The sequence below is a fragment of the Cyrtonyx montezumae genome, unplaced genomic scaffold, assembly GCF_038088225.1.
Source record: "Cyrtonyx montezumae isolate F1298 unplaced genomic scaffold, pur_monq_1.0 scaffold_1, whole genome shotgun sequence".
NCBI lineage: Eukaryota > Metazoa > Chordata > Aves > Galliformes > Odontophoridae > Cyrtonyx > Cyrtonyx montezumae.
Genome location: NW_027071825.1, coordinates 17,639,156 through 17,655,326, shown reverse-complemented (window position 1 = coordinate 17,655,326; position 16,171 = coordinate 17,639,156). Strand labels below are relative to the sequence as shown.

The 16,171-nt window shown below is 33.3% G+C and overlaps 1 protein-coding gene across 1 annotated transcript in view; it reads left to right on the top strand.

Annotated features, from left to right (window-relative positions):
* CDC14A (cell division cycle 14A) overlaps positions 1 to 14,584 on the top strand; it is a 55,462-nt gene extending 40,878 nt beyond the window's left edge. Inside the window, 7 exon segments of the mRNA XM_065742389.1 lie at positions 1,466 to 1,622; positions 2,676 to 2,788; positions 3,334 to 3,381; positions 5,604 to 5,729; positions 6,576 to 6,830; positions 6,832 to 6,892; positions 13,407 to 14,584. Coding sequence (XP_065598461.1) covers positions 1,466 to 1,622; positions 2,676 to 2,788; positions 3,334 to 3,381; positions 5,604 to 5,729; positions 6,576 to 6,830; positions 6,832 to 6,892; positions 13,407 to 13,436 — 790 coding nt within the window. The 3' untranslated portion in view covers positions 13,437 to 14,584.
* The last annotated feature ends 1,587 nt before the right edge of the window (positions 14,585 to 16,171 follow it).

The window sequence follows — 16,171 nt, the reverse complement described above, 5'->3', positions numbered from 1 at the left end:
AAATTCATTAGAGAAATGGAGCATGAATTAGGATTCCTATTTGCTTTCCACTCTTTGGAATGGGTGCCCCATTATTTGAGAGGAGGCCATTTAAAACCCATTGTATAAAATACTGTGAATCACAAACTTTCACAAACCACAAGGGCTCTCTGAAGGCAGATTAAGCTCTGGATGATGGATTTTTTTGTACAAATGAGCAGAATTGAGAGGAAGATATTAAGTAAAGTGATTATTAAGTACTATTCACTTGAAAGATGAGTCAGATAGGACCCATGTCCTTTATGTAGTGGCCTTTAAATACTTGGTTTGATTTGTTAGGCAGACAAATCTTTCAGATTCTTTTCATTCACATCTATATAATTTATAGCAAAGAGCTGTTATATATTTAGTTGAGAATTTTTATTATTATCCCACCAGCAATTGTCTTTTTTTTTATATTCATACAAAATTGTTATATCACCAGTAGTATCAAAATGGGAATGAAGAAGAAGGAGCTAACATCAGTTTTAGCAGTCTAATGTCAAATGTCTTGGCCTCAGGACTACAACATTACATCTGACAGAAGTCTTACGGATTTACTCTTTGAGCCTTCATAAATGTCAAAGCTTCATCTCTTAGGTCTTTTGAGGTCTATCAAAGGAGTTTTGAAAAGCTGTTTTTTGATTTTTTGCTTTTTTGCTTTTTTTTTTTTTTGTACTGATATCACTTGGGTAACATGGTATCAAATGAATTTGCTACTGTGAATTAAATTAATCTCAATAGATTTTAAAGTATTCAAATTCAAGCATGGGTAATTGGCTCGGGCTACTGATAAAGGTAAAGTTTCCAGGGAAGTATCTTCTCACTGAATTCCCTAGGCTTTTTTTGTTTGTTTGTTTGGTACAGGAATTTGTTATTATAACGTGGAAAAGGATCTCAGTTGTTTTGTGAAGCCCGACAGGCACCTATCCAGCTCAGCTTATGCAGACTGCAATTAGATGATGATGATTTTTGCCTCCTGTCTGAAGTAATAAACTTGAATTTTTTTGAAAAGTGATGCCAGAGACCTGTTCAGCTTCACATGACCATGTGCAAGACAGCAGTAGTTTTACATTATCCATATACACAAAACTCATGCTAATATGAAGTTAAAGTGCACTATCAGTGTTTATTCATTATCTATATGAAAACGTTATTTTATGCTTTTTTAAGATAGCCTTAATTATTACTAGGAATTCCAGTTTTCATTATTTCTTTTCCCATTATGTTTTTGTAAAATAACATCTTAGTGTTTGTGATATTTCTTTGGCTACAGACCTGTTTAAGTTCTCTGTTATCGGTGGTTTTATTTTTTAGTGATAGATTTGCCAATTTTTTTTTCTGGATGAAGATGTACAGAATATTCAAATAGGCAATCTGTGAGAGTAGCAAAATTTCATATTGCTTGTGTGTAAATTTATTGATATTAATAATTTGAATCCAAAAGGAAGCAAACGATGTTATGGCTGGAAGGAGATCTCATACAATCAAAGCAGAAACAACGAGTAGTTGATGGAAACATTAACAGAGTTCTCTGCAGTTTGAATGATATGTCAATCAATGACAGCATGAATAAAGTACAAAACCTGGATCAATACGGGGAGGTAAGGGTTCACAAAAAGATTCAGATAAGCAGAGATGGAGCTGATTGTGATAACTAGAACATGTTTTTTGCTGCTGCTGCACTTGTTAGTATTTATTTTCTTTCGAAAATGTGACAATTATAAGATCTCAATTTTCTCAGAAGATAGAAGCAGCTTGAATTATATTATATAAATATCTTTATATATTATATTACATAAATATTTTTATATATTATATTATATGAATATTTTATATATTATATTATATGAATATTTTATATATTATATTATATGAATATTTTATATATTATATTATATGAATATTTTTATATATTATATTATATGAATATTTTTATATATTATATTATATGAATATTTTTATATATTGTATATATTACAATGGACATCTTCTGGTGGTAACTTTACAGAAATGCATTCAAGGTATTCTTCTAGATTACAGTAAATCATAAAATAGAGGATTATATTATACTGATAACTACTGCCCTTCTTGAAGTTCAGTTTGTGGCTTGGAACCTGTAAAGTTAAGTATCTTGATTACCAATTGGAGAATGTAAAACTGCATTGAGATGATTTTACTTGCTTAATGAAACCAGCTGGCATATAGCCATATGGGTAAAAGTAATGTTTTTGGATCTGAGTTATTTGAACTTTACTGTACTGAATCAATTATAGCAGCTTACATACAGATTCATGGCATAAATTCAGAGCTTTTTTCTACTGTAACTGTTTTTTATGTGATTTTCAGGTTTTTATAGATAGAAAGTTAACAGCTTTAATATTACGACTGATTTAAATAAAGTGGTGTTGGATTCAAGCATCCTGAACTGAGGTTAGAGTCTGCAAAAGGCCTCTGTGATTTGTACAGTGCCATATTTTATTCACCCATGAATGCACAAGACAATAGACAAGCCTTTCATGCATTATTCTTTGTGAAGGGGATGTTTAACACTTGGAAATTATTTTCCTCCTAAGATTGTTTCCTCCTAATATATATATATATATATATATATATATATATATTTTTTTTTTGCTTGCATACTTAATTTTTACCAGTTTGATTTTGGAGACAAAGAAGGTGTTGACAGTAAGGATGGCATGACGCAGGGAGATAAGCTTCATGCCTTAAAGAGTCGGAGGCGGCCATGTTCTACATCCGGAGCTCTGAGGTAATTGCAAAATTCTAAAGTGATTTGCAATTTTAAATTCACATTGTGCTATCAGATACTTATGGAAAGTACACAGTCATGTTCAAGCAGTTATACTAGTCATGGAACTTCTGTGGTGGAAATATCCATGCATGTGTATATTAGTTGCAGGTTTATTTTATTAATGTATTCCTTTCTTTGGTCTTCCTGTTCTGATTAACTACTTACTATTTAGTCATAGAAGGTAAAGCAGAAAAATGTTTTGAATCCTTCAGATTTATGTCCATCTAGCATTTTAAAACTTAGATTCCTAACAAAAATGTTATTTAATTTCTGTAGTTATTTACCTTTATATAAATTTTGAATCTTTCAGGATCTGTAAAAATGTAAACCTTAGAATTAGGCCTGCAATTGTTTAAACTGTTCAACTTTAAATTAAAATAGTCATCAGTAATTCTTAACTCTCATTAGTTTCATACTTCAAAGCCCATATGAAACTTGCGATTATACCTTAAATAAATAAAGACATCCTTTGATTCATAACATTGTTTCCTTGGTTTCTTTAGGCTGCAAGAAACAAAACTGCACACCAGGTCCATATCACAACCTTTCAGGTATTAACTTTAAGAAATTATCTGTTGTATTAAATTAGAATTCTAAATGTTTACTTCTCTGATCTTCTATTTTCATTGTTTTGAGTTGTGTATCATATCAATTCATAAGCAGTTTCAAACTTCTGTGAAATGGCAGGAAACAAACTTTTTTTAAACAACAGGAAACAGAAAAAAAGTTAACAGATGGGTACAGTTTTACTTCAGAGACACTTTGAATTCTTCTTGATAACTAGCATATGCAAGTAGTTTCCCCAGTCATATTTTGATATCTATACAGTTGTACAATGAAGACTATAGATAGTTAATTCATGACCACGTTATTTCCATAAAAATAAACACCTGGCTCAAAAGCCTAAATCAGCTAATTGTTTCCTGTATTTCACAGCTTTTTTTTTTTTTGTAGATGGACTAGAGATACAGCTTAGTGCATACAATAAATACTTTTTTTAGAAAGAGATACCTGATGAATGTTTTTGTTTTAGTACTTTCTGATAGTTTAATGCAGGATAGTGTACGTTGTACTACAGTTTTTTCTGAAGTCTGTGGAACCAATAGTTTCTTCACACTTTCTAAATGTTTGTTTCATTTATGACATTAACTGAAATTCAAATAGTACTGACAGTTCCTCTCTAAAGAAAATAAAACCTAGAATGAATATGGACTTGTTGTAAGAGCTATTAGAATGGCCAAACTAGTCATTAAGGTTTTATAGCCACCACACCACAACCCCTTACCATTGCATTTAAAATACAGTATGAAAAACAAAATAGTTTTCACTCTGAAGTATTAATATGCAAAAGAACACATTATCTTCAATTCTATTCCAGCCTGGATTTTTGAGATCATAGAATGGTTTGGGTTGAAGAGACCTTTAAGATCATTTAAATCTAACTCCCTCCTGCTATAGGCAGGGACACCTCCCTCTAGACCAGGTTGTTCAAAGCCCCATCCAGCCTTGAATGCTTCCAGGGAGGGGTCATCCACAACTTCTCTGGGCAACCTGTTGCAATGTCTCACCACTGTCACAGTAAAAAATAAGAAAAATTCCTCAGTAAAAAACCACTTCTCTTTGTCCTGTCACTACTTGCCCTTATAAAAATTTCCTCCCAAGCTTTCCTGTAGGCCCCCTCCAAGTACAGTAAGGCTACTATAATGTCCCTCCAGAGCCTTCTTTTCTCCAAGCTACAGAGCCCTAGCTGTCTCAGCCTATCCTTGTAGAGGAGGTGCTCCAGCCCTCTAATCTTTGTGGCCCTCCTCTGGACCTTCTCCAACAATTCTATGCCCTTCTTGTGTTGAGGGCTCCAGAACTGGATGCAGAACTCTAGGTGGGGTCTCACAAGAGCAGAGTATAAGAGCAGAATCACCTCCCTCAACCTGCTGGTCACTCACAATGCAGCCCAGGATATGGTTGGCCTTCTGGGCTGCAAGTGCACACTGTTGGCTCATACTAAGTCTTTAATCAACCAACACTCCCAAATCCTTCTCCTCAGGGCTGCTCTCATGCCATTCTTCTCCCAGATTGTATTTGTGCTTGGGATTGTCCCAGCCCAGGTGTGGGACCTTGCACTTGGGTGAATTACTCCGTATGTCTAATCCTGGATTCCCTTTTCTCAGTGTGGTATAAAGTATTTCTTCTCTGTCATTTCTTCTGTGCTCATAGTAAGAGGCTTGTACACAAGGTGTTTAATCACTAACATCTGATTGCAATAATGCTCCTCTAAGGATCGAGAGAATTTTATTCATTAATTTTTATTAAACTAATATTGATTGTTATAATACTAACATTTTTTTTAATAGTTCACCGCACCATACTCACAGAATTTGGTCACTGGAAATCACAAACTAGAAAGTGGAGTATGTTTTATGCAACATTAGAAAAACCTTTTGCTGTCATCATGAAAATCTGATGCTCTTCTCTTAAAAGCTACATTTTCTGTTTTCTTTTTGCTGGCTTTAAAAGCATCAAATTTGTTCTTTGTAAATCTGATGCTAAATATCAAGATGAAAAGTAACAATAACTATGATAAAACATAGAAGGTAGAAAACTTGGGAGGGGGTTAATAGGAATAAAGTTCCTTGAGATCAGCGTATCTGCTGTTGAGTTGTTAGTACATACTGAGATTAGTTTTTGAACATAGCTATACTATACATAGACTGAAATGTGTTTGAAGTGTGTATTTCAATCATAATCTAATTTCTCACTAAAACTATGCTACTTTTAGGCTGAATACTTCAGGCAGTACAGAAGGATCCATATCTCCATTGAAGACCTCCAGAATCCTGACAGTTAATTCATCTGCAGAAAGAATAAGCAGAATTACTTCATCCTCAGGCTCAAATCTTAAAAGGTTTTTTTTTTTATTTTGCTGCAAATAGATATGTATTACAATGGGTTTCAGAATATATGCAGTGTATTAAGAACTTGTAAGAAGGCTTGAATTTACCTAAAACATGCTTTGGTGTTCTGTTAGCCAAATTTGGTTACCTACTAAAAAATTAATGACAAATACTACTGGTAAGAGATGATTGCATCTGTTCAGAAACAGTATTATGTTGCCTAATAGAAGCTTTATGAGTATTTCTGTAAATCTATATATTACTCATTTCAGAAGAATACTAAGCAGTAATTGAAATGATTTTTATGAACCCTTGAATAATTGCCATTTAATTCAATTATGACTTTTTTGAGGTAATCACGGATGTTAATTAAAATTTAGAATGATGCATTTTTTGTAACTTCTAGGTACAAATATTTTCTTGATAACAGGTAATTTAAAGAGATTTCTGGACACACTATTTTTATTCGCAAATTTTATTGTATTCCTTCTTGTCTGATTGAAGATTTGTATCATGTCACTACTTTTAAGAAACGAGGAGTTTCTAAACTTAAATGTAAACAGAATACTTAAGAGTAGGTCAGCCACTGCCTGTACCTTTTAACACAATCTCTTTTGTGTGCAAATGATTTGACAGAGATGAAAGCTGGCACTGGCAGTGCCTGAGTAAACAACATTTGGGAATACCTGACGAAGGATTCTATTCCTTCTCAAGAGCAGGAATATGAAGCTATATGCACACATTATTTCAGAATTGTCCATATTATTCACTTAGTGTCTTCTGAATTGTCTGCTATTTTTTTGTGCATCTTTGTACATATATTCTTTGTATTTTTTCCCCACATGTTTTCTGTTCAGCGTTTCTATAAATTCCAGATTAGCCAGTTCTCTAGGGAACCTGTATGCTGCTTCAGATGATGATGAGAGCAAAATGACATCAGTGTCCTCTAGGACAGGTTTTTCTGTAAGCCAAATCTCCAGCCACTTGAATGGCAGCTTGCAGCTGCCTCGCAGAAATGAACTGAACAACAACCTGTACAACAGAAGCAGCAATAATGGCAACAACCTGAGCAGCCAAACCAGTTTTCACAGCAACGTGACAGATGAGTACGCATCAAGTCTCCTTTATGGGCCTTACAGCTCTTCCAGCACAATACCAGAGTCAATCAATTCCTGTAAGTTGGCAGTCACAACCCTTCCAGGCATCTGACCAGTGCTTATCTTTCTTGATTCTTTGAGCAAAGCTGTGTCAAAAAGATCTCAAACTAGCACAATTTTCTGACTTCCTTTAGTATTTCTTAACAGCAACTTGTCTGTTACCTTTTAAATTAACTATCGTTTCAACTGCTTCTTTTTCTGCTTCGTTTGAGCATCTGGATCATAGAGGTTTCATGAAGATAGTTCGGCCCTAAGCTCAAAGTAATACCTTTCATGATACTTTTTTATGGACCCTTATTTCCCTTAGATTTTCATTTCAGATTATCCATAGTTATATTAGAAAGTTTATTATGTTTTTTAATCTTAATGGAGTAGTAGATTTAAAGAAACCTTTGTATGTATCATAATAAGTGGTAGAAACTATAAAGGAATAAAGGAAAGTATTTTGTCAATACATTTCCAATGGTCTCACCATTTTACAGAATCATAGAATTGTTTGAGTTGGAAGAAACCTTTAAACGTCAGGTACTCCAACTCCCTGCAGTCAATAGCTACATCTACAGCTAAATCAGGTTGCTCAGAATTACCTTTTATACCATGTCAACTTTGCTGCCTTGGGCTTATTTTGTGCCCATTAATAAATTAGTGCATCTTGAAAGTGATCTATACAGAATGCAGAGAGAGGAGACCAGAAACACTTTAGTTATTAATTCAGAAGTAACTGCACTTGCAGATTACTGATTTTAGGGAGGAAAAAAATAAAAATAAAAAAAATAAATGACATAAATATCTTTTTTAAAAATTTGAGATTTGATATCCTACTAATTATAAAAATTACTGCAGTGTTTTTTTAGAATATGGACTAGAATTAGTTGATCTCATCTGCCTGTTTACTACTGGCACTTCATATTTTTCAGCCAATGGAAATAAAATGATCTTCATATAAGAATAATTTCAGGGTACTGCACCTTTTTTCATGTTTCCTTACTACTGATACATTATTTGTTTTGGTATAAGAAAAGTTTTAGTGTTATTCCTCTTTCTGGTTTTTAGTGTGGCTTGCCCTCTGCCTTAAAACAGGCTATATGTACATTGCTTGCAATCAGGATGTCAGCACAAAAGGTCAGTCATAGGTTATGTTATCTGTTTTCCAGAGAGGTAAGAGATCTCTCCTCTCATTAACAGTTTGTATATGGCACCACTTAGTGTTCAGAATTCACATGTTTATAGCTTGGGAGTATGAGTTGCACTCATTTCCATTATTCCTTTGTAGAATTAATTTGCATGTGGGACTGAAATCTAGCTAGTATAGAGAGTATATTGACAATGGAGTTATCAAGAGGGAACTCAATACTTCTTAGATGTTCTGTATTAGTTTTGATGTACATTTGAGCTGGAAAAGGAGTAGAGTTGCTGTGCTAGGATGGGCTTTTCATCCACTACAGCTTATCTGCAAATAAATGTTAACATTCCATGATCTCAGGATCACTAAGTGTTCTATATTAAGTTTAAATTTGAATCTGAACAATAATTAAAGTATCAGCATTAGCTTATTGGGTAAGCACTTCTTGATTACCACATCCTTTAAGTTATACAAAGTTATTTTACCTTTTTAATTTGGCACTGTTTTCACCTGCTATGTGAGAACTTATGAAGCAAACTATATGAATGAGGTTGTTTCAAGGTGGATGTATAAACCAACTCAGTTATCAAACTGTTTCTAGAAAAGTACAACTATTTTGGTTGAACTAGCTAAATTGGTTGAATACTTCCAAGCACAGGAATGAGAAGGTGAAAAGCTGCTTAGCAAGTCGATGATGTTTTATCTAGGATACAACTATTAGTCTTTACCTGGTTCATAAATTCTGATTATTTTGGAAAGTCAGCTGTTTTAGGTGATCAGTTTTCTATCTTACAGCAGTTCAGTTCTCAGAAGAGGACTGACAGAGGCTCCAACTGATTATACTGGAACAAAATTCAGTATGCAAAGAAAGGTGGAGAAACATCAGTAATCTAAAGTGAACATCAAAGTGGCAAGGCGTCTCCTTTTTTTTTGCATTTCTCACCTTCAGTATTGTTTTCACTTGAAGTATATTTGAGCAATAATTATTTGAAAAGTCAATCTATTCTCATTCTTTTCTATTGTACTTTGCGTAAACGTGCTGCTAGCAGCAATTCTTTGTTTTGTTCTGTTTATAGTTAGAGCTGTATATTATGCATAAATACGTAAACCTACGTGGAGAGCCTGAAGGGGAAGAGTTACTTTATAACTGTAATGTGACTGTAACGTGAAAAATTAAGTTGTCATTGCTCATAGTAGCTCCAAAGTTAGTTACCAAATGATAATATAAACCATTGCAGGAATAACAGACACACTTTCTCAAGGAGCTAAAGCTTTTGCAGTACTGTATTCAAGAAACTTAACTGACTGTATGGCTCAAACATCATTTTGATCAAGTTAGAATCCTATACTGTTTTATACTGTTTTTTGCTGTTTTTTTTAATAAGTAGAGGCAGCACTCATTTTTCAGATGCTGAAAGCTGCCTACCTAGTACCATCCTGGTTATAAATTAAAAGCTTGTGTTGTTTTTTTTTTTTTTAAACTGTACTGCATTGGAGAAATTCGTCAGGGTGACGAGTCCTTGCACAAACAAGATTCTGACTCTCGCTGTTTAATGTGCTGCATTCCTTGTTCTTTTTTTTCTTTGCAAAACTGCATTTAATACAAGTATCATCCCTTTTTTTTTTTTTCTTCTTGGGACCAATTTGGCATTCATTAAAGATTTTATCTTATCTAGATGTCAGTGGTTGAAGTAATATTTTGTTTGTGGTGGTATTCATCAGTGGTCTCAAGAGGGCTTGTGAACAAAACAGAGTAACATCAAGCCTTAATACCTGCTCTTGCAGAATTCTGTTTAAAAATAGAATTCTTTTTTAATGATTTCCACTTCATTGCTTTAGATGCTGAATTTATTTGAAGTCTTGTTAGCCAAACCTTAATCTTGATGCAATGTATTTTAATTATATTGCGCTTTTTCTAAATGGAGCATATCAGGTAATGCAGTTGACAGAAGCCTATTACATACACCAAAGGTTACGTTTATTCATTTAACTCTTCAGTGATAAGAATTATATTCCTGTGCTTTTTACAAGAAGAATTCACTTACCAGAGTTAGATGTCAAGCTAACCATCTGTGATTGTACAGGTACTCTTATTTTAGGAAATTGCCTTATTTCTCTTCAGTAATTTAACTATTATACAGCCAATAGTGGAGGAGCATTTTAAGATGGTTAGGATAGTAAGTAGTCATTTCTAATGAATGTTCTTCAGTCTCACTAGTGAGAGATCAATGAACTTCATTTTAGGTGATGCAAGTACATAATTCTTTCTTCTAGTATGGAAGACAACGTTACTTAATACCCTTATTTTTGCTTTTTTTCATCATGTAAAATTTTACCACCCATTTATTAGCACTACTATTCCACATTCTAGTTAAAACAAACAGAAAACAACTATTCCTGTCTCTTCCATTTGTTGTCAGCCATGTATTTTTCACTAATGGCTTTTGTTCTTTCATCAGATTAAGACCGGAAGTGAATCCATTTCCTTAACATACTGTATGCTGATGAACTAGATGAAAAACTTGATTTTCATAGAGTAGTCAACTTGCCATTCTACTCAAGTACAATAAATATTGTATTGGCGAATTTAACAAGTAGGATGCTTCGACTAAGCATCTTCTCACAATTACAATTTGTAGAAAATCTCATTGAGTATAACCACGTCTAAGGTACTGCAATAAGATTATTTATTTGTATGTATCACTATTGCAAAAACAAAATTACCTTTTTTTTTTTTTTTAACCAAAGAGTATGTATCTGGGTACTTTTAAGATGAGTCACTTTTTGCTTCTATAGCTGCCATGGAAACTGGAAAGATGTAAAAATCTCAAAAAAAAAAAAAATTTGAGAAGCGTTACAGTATTTTAAAGTTCATGTATGTGATCCTGATACTTGTGGAAGAGGCTTTCTCAACGTTAGGGAATCCAGTGGAATGTAAGACATTTTGGATGGAAAAGGAAGAAAAAGACAGACACTAGCACATCTTACTGATGTGAAAATCTAGCAGGCAGAGGATCATTTCAAGTATATGTGAAGATCCGTTAACATATTCTGATTTATTATAGTCAATCTTAGGTTTGGTGAGTTGGTTTTTTTTGTTTTTTTTTTGCTAATTCTTGTCATTTATACCACTACTCTTGCTATAACATTTTAGATCATTAAAGAAGACTTAAATTACTCATAAGTAGAGATTAGGGTTTTATCCTAAAAAGTCATGACATAACATTGGAATGTTATTTTCTGGAGGAGAGTGTGTTTGTTTCTTGATAGACAGACATAAGTGATACAGGGTTGTTTCATTTTAAAAGTTAGTTTTCAGATGACTTAGTCCTGAATTTAAATGCATATCAATATGGTTCTCACACCTAGATGGATATGTGGTTTACCTTTTTCTCCAGGAGGCTTTCAGTATCTCCTACTGAGCAAGGAAAGTGATAATCTAAGCAGTTGCTTCATCATGAACTTCATTAGAAAGGTATCATTAACTATAGGGAAGCCATCTAATTCCTAGTTTGTTTATATTATCTGACACTTGGGTATAAAATGCCAAGCTTGATACTGCAGAAGACCACTGGAGGATTGCACACTGAGGATTTTACACGACTAACTTTATTTTCTCTTTGTGCAGCACTTCAGCATTTTTGTTTTTTCTTCTATCTTTTTCTCTATTTAAAGTAAGATTTTCTTAAACACATGCCTGTGACTTATTAAGGTGGATTGGGGCTTTCTGTTTTTAATAAAGCTTTCAGAATTACAGGCTATACTTTGAGTCACTGCAAATAGGAGGTAGGAATGTGAATTTTAAAATAGAAAACTCCTCCATCTGAGATCTAAAAAAAAAATAATACAGTTACAGGTTTTGAAATATTAGTCAATCTCTTTGGACAAAGTGAGATGTTAAGAGCATTAATTACTTAACTGCTGAAGTCAGAAAAAAAAGAAAAAATGAATACCCCAGATACTTTTAATTTTTCAAATTGGTCTGTGTGCTGTACAACAACTGAGTTGTTAGAACTGTCATGGTGTTTAGGAACCTTATGGGAAGTATAGCAATTAATCTTACTCTGGAAAAAAAATTGCTGCTTAAATTTAATTCTTCACTGTATTCCAAAGAGGCTTTGAAACATTAGGAAGAACTCCTTGCTATATGGATATATGGAAGGGGTGGAAACACTGAAAAGCATACCATCAATTTTTTTTTCAATACTTTTGTACATTTACATTTCTAACAATTCAAATAATTTTAAGTGTGTATAGGCCTGCTGCTCATAGTTCTTCACAAATGCCAGGTCTTCCTGAGGGCATCAAGTGTAATGCTGTACGGTCACCTTTCATCTGTTCAATCTGTAAGTTATCTGTTAGTGACACGCTTGCACATGATGTGCAATAATTTTTCTAGTGGTGTTCAAATCTCAATATGCTGACATAGGGAAGACTATCCAGATGATCTCAGACCTTAAAGATGAGAAATGCATTTAAAAGGCAACCTCAGAAATATTTCTTGTTTAGTTTTGGTATAGAGTAGAAAAATAATCAGTAATACCAAAGCTCTGAAACTTTATTATGTGCTTTTTCTACTTATAGGTTTTGTTATGGATGCCAGAGAGCATTTCTACAATGACAAGTTAGGAATAGTGGAAAAACAGAGAAGACTCCTAAGGGTCTGAGTTCTTAAGACTCATGTTGTTCTCCAGTAGCTTTCTGTAATCCTACTGAATTTATGTAGCTTTAAAATACAAGGGGAGGATGTAGAGCGCCTGTGAGGTGTACTGATTTGTTTATAATCATCCCAGTAGAATGAAGAACTCTCAAATAAGATTTTCTGCTCATCACAACAACTTCCTGACCACATTTGTATAGGAGGTAATAAAATATTTGGATGTTATCTAAACTGATTACTTGTTTTATAAGAAAATAGAACCAGTAATGCAAATAATACAGTAGGCTTGTGGTGTGGTATTTTTTTTTCCTCTTGGTCAGTAGCTACACATTGTAAATTTGGTTCACTGCCTGAACCAACACATAAAGCATGCTCGATGTTTTCACAGTAGCACTTTCATTCTCATTCAGGATAAATGGAAGCAACTCAATTCTAATAGCTGCAGTCATACGTTTTCCAAATACGTGAAGGTATTGTCTTAAAGTGTAATACTGAAGATTTTTAGTACTCTTTCTTAGGAAGAGAGAAGTATAGATGCAGAGAAGCTGATGGACTTTTAGTGCCAGATTTTTGAGTTCCTTGCACTTAATATCAATTTTTACCTATGCAGAAATTCAGACTCTCTTCCAACTGTTCTTTTTTTCCTCCTTCCTGTCTTTCCACTCTTCCTTATCTTGAAGTGAAAAATACATTATTAAATACAAGTATTACCTCAGTGAGTTTTAATCAGTTTTTCTTCTCTGTGCAGTCCCTTCAGTCTGAACGTGTTCAGTACTAAAGCCTTGCTGCTTTGGTGAAACCTGCTGAGTTCTTACCATGGAAGTCCTTCGTGAAGAATTATTTAAAGAAAGAAGCTGCTCATTCAGTTGAGGAGTCTTCACTAAAAGTTACATTAAAATCATAACACCAAGGGACAACTTCTCAACAGACAGATTTCTTGTTAATGACTACTGCAGATGCACTGAAGTTGTTTTTATGGAAATTATTCCTCTGTTATATATGGATTTAAATTTTTAATGTTGAAACTACTTGAATATATTCCTAATTAATTTCATTATGATGTTTATTAACTTGTGTACAGTCTTAAAATGTATTGAGAGAATATTTTATTAAGCAATATATATAAGAATTATGTAAAGAATAGAACCTTTTAATTTAGCTGTTCACTTCTTTGCTACCAAAATGTGTATTTTAAAGAGTTTTTACACATTTATCAAAGATATTATTTTTTTAATGAACAAGAAGTTTTTCTTGTTTTATGGGTCCATTACTGCTTAAAGGCTAATGTAATTACCTCTTTTGATGATTGGTCTTCTGATAACCTAATGGAAGTCTAATGAGAGACTAGTTATGATATCAACTGAAAGCACGTGAATACATAGTCTGCTTTCCACATTCAGCTGCTAATATTTCATTAGGAAACGCTATGAAAGAAAAATAAATCATGTTACGTTGCAGGTTTAGATCTTCCATTGCAAACAGAAAGTAACTTAGCTGATGATTCAATTGAATAATTCTTTCATTTTACTTAAAAGGAATGTTTTTATTTTTAGAAGTAGGATGTACTGCAAAAATAAAGGGAGACAAAGCATTAATTGCTAAGAATGTTTGAATTTGGCTGTGCTGCATACTTGCATTTTGCAGGTTTCAGCAGCAAAGTGTACTGAAGTAAATACTGAAAGTATATTGAATTCCCACTTACTGATTGGATGATCCATAAAACTTTTAATTTGAAAACTATTGTCAAATATACGGGTGGTGTGACCTGCTGTACCACATGAAGAATACCCTTAATGCCGAGAAAACCATTAATACATAAGCTGGCACAAATAGATATGAATCTTTGAATGAAATGGTGTTACAGTGAAGTATCAGAGTTCATGTATCATTTTTTTGAATTCTGCAAATGCAATCACAGCAAAAGAACGTTTAAAAATAAGCAGTTCGAAAATTTTAGAAGACAAACACAAAGCAGATTTGTTTGCCATGAGTTCTTTCCAAAATCTACAGGAATGTGAAAACATAATTTGTTGACTTGTCAGTCTTTGTTTCTGAAGACTTGCAGATCATCTACATTTGCCCTGCAACTGAATTTGCCACCAGGTCACAGACTGCTGCATAGTTACACTGAAAGTGTTAATAAGCAATACTGAGAGCAGCTATATAAATCACTGAATAAAACTTACATGCAATACTGTACTTTTCCACAATTGTGTATATGTAAAATATACACACACAAAGTAGCATATGTGTGCGTATATATAAATATACACAACATACTATATATGCATTATAGATTAATGGTAATTCTACCTCTTATAGAAAAAAAAAAGTCATGTGCTTTGTTATAAATAGTTTTCCATAAAAAAAATTGTTTAATTTCAGGATGTAGATATGTACATGTATACAGCTAATTGATAATAAAATGCATATATCAGTCAGCTGCCTTGTTTCTTGTCTTTTCTTAATCAAAATGACTTTCTTCACTGGAAAAGAAAGTAGTATGATGGGTATCTTCTACAACTAATCTTTCTAGCTAATATTCTTTGCTCTGTTTAGCAGTCTCAAGGGACATTTCTAATTACCATATTTTAAAATGATTCTTAATTGAGGAAACGTTGTTTTCCTGCATGAGGATCCTTGTTATAAGTGTAATATATCTTGTCTTCTTATTTCCATACACAATAGTTTGATTTAGCCTCATAAATAGAAGGGTCTTTGTCCACAAAGACACAGATGAACACATTAACTAGCTTTTTCTCCTTTTATTAATGAAAAATTAGTCAGAAATGGTTTTATCTTAGCTTAACTCTGTTGATGATTTTCAGCAAATTTGTTGTGTTGCGTGATAAATTATCCATGGTGCTTAATATTCCTGTCAGGTAAGCCTGCAATAGTTGATGGGGATAGCGTCAGACTCTTGCACAGCTACTCTGAAGGAGTGGCAAAACCTGGAGTAGAACAGATGTTTTAGAAGCTACCCAAATTCTAGTGAATGTCTATTCCAATAAAAATAAAGGGTTCTTGTCACTACGTTGAAGCAATTAAAAGATGTCGATTTAGATATGTATTGAATATACAAAAGAACATATGTGTCTAGGACACTGAAAGCAGTTCTCCCTTTCCCATCTTTTTCTTTAATTCTATTGTTTGTTTTTTTTTGTTTTATATGCTCTGTTCATTCATTCCTGAACTTCACTATTCACTATTCACTATCCATTGCTTCATATATAAATTTAATCTTCTCATTCTGGGAGAAAAAGCTGTGGTACATGAGATATGTAAGGATGGATTAAATAAACCTAGAGGTCTTCACTGGGCCCATGAGTCCATGGGTATCACCATACAGAACCGTTTCTTTATGCTCTGAAGTTTTTAGTTAGTGAGATATTTCTTGTTACAGATTTAAGGAATATTTTTCAATTACAGTACTGCAGAAAGAGGAGGATTTTAGTTTCTATAATAACTGTTCTCTACTGACAGCTAAACAATGAAAGGCCTCAAAAGGTTTGA